This window comes from Etheostoma spectabile, chromosome 23 (assembly GCF_008692095.1).
Source record: "Etheostoma spectabile isolate EspeVRDwgs_2016 chromosome 23, UIUC_Espe_1.0, whole genome shotgun sequence".
Taxonomy (NCBI): domain Eukaryota; kingdom Metazoa; phylum Chordata; class Actinopteri; order Perciformes; family Percidae; genus Etheostoma; species Etheostoma spectabile.
Genome location: NC_045755.1, coordinates 19,193,018 through 19,196,579, shown reverse-complemented (window position 1 = coordinate 19,196,579; position 3,562 = coordinate 19,193,018). Strand labels below are relative to the sequence as shown.

Here is a 3,562-nt window from a genome sequence, read left to right as displayed (position 1 = left end):
TCTTATGTAGATACCTTCAAGTAAAGTGTAACCAAATCCATTTTAACAAAAACAAATTACAACATTACATATTACGGCACAACTCTTTTCTTTTTTTTCCAGCTTTTGTGCGTAACGGTGCGCTTTTCTTGCGTGCGTCTACAACATGCAGGGCTTAACAGCCAATCAGCAGCATTATTAGATCTTGGTAGAAGCATGCTGAGTGCTTATTGGCTCACGCACGCTCATGTAATTTACTCCTTATGTATTTTAAAATTGGTGAATGACGAGCCATTTTTCAATATACTTTAGAGGCGATTCGGTCGATGCCTGGAAAGTGTTGAGTTTGGTTCCCAGCCCCGGTCAAGGCCGACTCTCTGGTCCACATCTGAGCCTGAAACCAGCTTTCACACTTCACTGAACCAACCCAACTTGGCTCTGAAAACAAAAATACAGAGCGAGAAGACGCCCTTTAAACTAACATGTATTCTTGCTCTACTCTTTCCGTCCACACAGCTTCTTAAGCCTACAAAACACATGGAGCTCTTGGCTCTTATTGGCTCATCTCGGCTCATCTCTGCTGCCAGTCTGCCCAGTCTGAAGCATCATCCCTGGGCTTCCTCGTCTTCTTTTTCTGCCCAGCCAGTGACCTTCACCTCAGGCTACTTCTGTCCCCGTCTTAAACAATCATATAACTCAGGTTTTTTTTTTCTCCTTCCAACATCCTATAATCTCTCCCTCCATTTGGATCGTACCACTCTATCCTACCACTGATGCCCTGTGATTGTGGCCAACCAGGCTGCTTCCTGCCTGAGTGTGCCAGCGTATATATATAAATATATATGACACTCCAGCACAGTGCTGTTTAAGAGCCTCGCAGCCTCCCGACCGGCTCGGCCAAAGCCACAAACACACTCTTCTCTAAGCAACACTCGCCCTCACAGCCTCTCATTTTCTCTCTTTTCCCTATCAATGCGGGGCTACTGTTCCAAGTGGGCTCTGGAGGTCATTCATTTAGTTAAATAATGATAAGTTATGATGTTTTTTCAGTGCGAGTCCTTACTGAACAAAGCCAAAGCGGTCGATGACTTTATACAGGTGGAAGTTGGTGTCCTCCCAGGGCTCCACCGTGGCCTCTTTTCCCTGCAACCAAGAAGAGACAGAGAGGGAATGAATCACACCGGCCTGCACATGAAGATGGACAGAAAGTTAACTAGCAATGATTTATTATTATCAATTTCAAACTTTTGAAATTGAAATTTGAATGTGCATTTTTCACTATACTCTGACATTTTTCGGAAAAACTTTTAAACAGACTGTTCACCTCAAAATCAAAAATACATATTTTTCTCTTACATGTAGTGCTATTTACCAATCTAGATAGTTTGGGTGTGAGTTGCCCAGCGTTGTCTGTAGAGATGTCTGTCTTCTCTCCAATATAATGGAACTAAATGCAATGCTCTGTTTGTTGTGCTCCAAGTGCCAAAAAAATACATTTGAAAAACTCAACAGCAATGTCTCTTTCCAGAAATCCTGACACAGTTTTATGTCATTTTTTTCCAATCTACACCCGCCAACCGCATGACGTAATAAGGTCGGCAGGTATAGTTTGGTCAAAAAGAAAACAGTTCCTACATGAAAGTGCTCCCGACCAGGTCTGAGGATCACCTTGAGTAACCGGGTCATGATTTCTGGAAAGAGACATTGTTGTTGACGTTTTTAATGTAATGTTTGGTTGCTTTGAGCAGGAAAAAAATAATAAAATAAAATAAAAAGAAAAATGTTTGAAGACATAAGCTTGTGGCGGACACTTTTGCGATTCCTCTGACATTTTATAGACACAACGATGAATCAATTAATGGAAGAAAAAAGAAGAAAAAAACGTAGATAACCATTAGATGCAGCCCGGTAGTTTGTCTACGCTGAGATAAACTGAACATGAACAGCAACTCGCTCCAAATGACATGCCACCCACGTTCAGGGGGCAGAGAATCAGGTTTTGATTGGCTGCTACATTAGGAGGGGAGCCACGACTCTGGCGCCCTTGGGAATGTGTGTCGGCGTGTGTGTGTGTGTGTGTGTGTGTGTGTGTGTGTGAGCAGTGGTTAACAGGTGTGAAATGAACAGCCAGACGCCCACCTGCGTCACCGTCTGATTCCAGGCGTCCGAGAATCTGGTTCTAGTTAATTCACCGCCATGGACCAATGACACAGAGAACCCACAATCAGAGTGTGTAAGGATGGATTATGTAGGGAGAAGAGCAGGGGGTGAATATCAAAGAGTGTGTGAGAGAAAGGATACTAGGAGAATAGAGGACAAAAAGTTGAAAAAGAGTCAATGCAAAGCTCACACCGTTACGTACTTACATAATCGATTTGAGGCCTTGTTGCCCTGAAAAATGACACACTTAAAAAGTTCTCAAACTTTTTTTTAAAGCCTATATTTGTTTACAGTTTGGCACCATTAGTATGGAGTCATAGGAGTGCCATGAAAACGAAAAAATATGTTTAAGAATAAGAAAATTAAAGTGAAATTCATTGCTCCATGAGGAATTCTAAGTCATGACAACAACACTGTCAACGCATCAGCATGATACAAGCCTTCCGTGATCCTCCTTCACCCCTCCTCCACACAGTTGCACAGTTGAACGCACTAAAGCTTTAATAAATAACAAACTAAAAGCAAACTAAAAAGAATGAGGATTGATATTTATTAATTTGTTTCTGTAAATATTATTTAAATTTCAATGAAGTTTTCAACACAATTTACTTTATTTTTTATTCTTTTTATAAATGTAATGAATCTATTTTTCATTATTCTTTCTCCTATTGCTTTACTCCTCCTATTCCTCTTCATATTTCTACATTTATTTTCTTATTTTTGTCCAGATGTATCCTTTTTTTATGACACTCCAATGACTCCATACCATTAGAAGTATGCAGAATTAGCTTTCAGCAACTCCTGTTAACATTGTACCCATCGATGTATACACAACTATCACTGGATTTGCTGAAGAAAACTTAAAAACTTGATGATTCTCAGGCAAGTTCTGTAGTCTTTTTTCATTTCTCTCTCTAAGTGAATTTAATGGCGTTTATTTACAACTCTGTACGTACTGTCAGTTTGAAACGGCACAAAAACACGTTACTAAAACGTGGATGCGAGTAAAGCTTTACCTGAAAATCTGAGCCCTTTGAGAAACACAAAGACCTGAAAGGGCTCACCACAGAAACAACACCACCGTCTGCTACCTGATGCTCTCCACCAAAATACTCTAAAAATATTCTTAGAACAGTAACAGAGACAGAGGGCCTGTCTGTGGTTGCACAGGTCAGTCTGACTACCAGATGTTGAGGTGAAATATTTCTAAATTCATCTCCTCCCTCAGCAGAAACACACCAGCTAGATAAATAACTCAAACACACACACCCACACACACCCAAACATCAATGTGGAATAACCAGCCTAATGAAGGGCATAGTGTACAATGCTAATCTCATAAACATTTAACAGTGCTATTTAAGACAGACAGATTTCTCTTCTGCCCACTTACCACACACACACACACACACACACACACACA

The 3,562-nt window shown here is 40.6% G+C and overlaps 1 protein-coding gene across 3 annotated transcripts in view; it reads right to left on the bottom strand.

Moving 5' to 3' along the window:
• usp6nl (USP6 N-terminal like) overlaps positions 1 to 3,562 on the bottom strand; it is a 107,803-nt gene that overhangs the window by 31,535 nt on the left and 72,706 nt on the right. For all 3 annotated transcript variants that reach the window (XM_032505243.1, XM_032505241.1, XM_032505242.1), the window contains one exon: positions 1,043 to 1,122. In XM_032505243.1, coding sequence (XP_032361134.1) covers positions 1,043 to 1,122 — 80 coding nt within the window. The remainder of the gene's footprint in view (positions 1 to 1,042; positions 1,123 to 3,562) is intronic.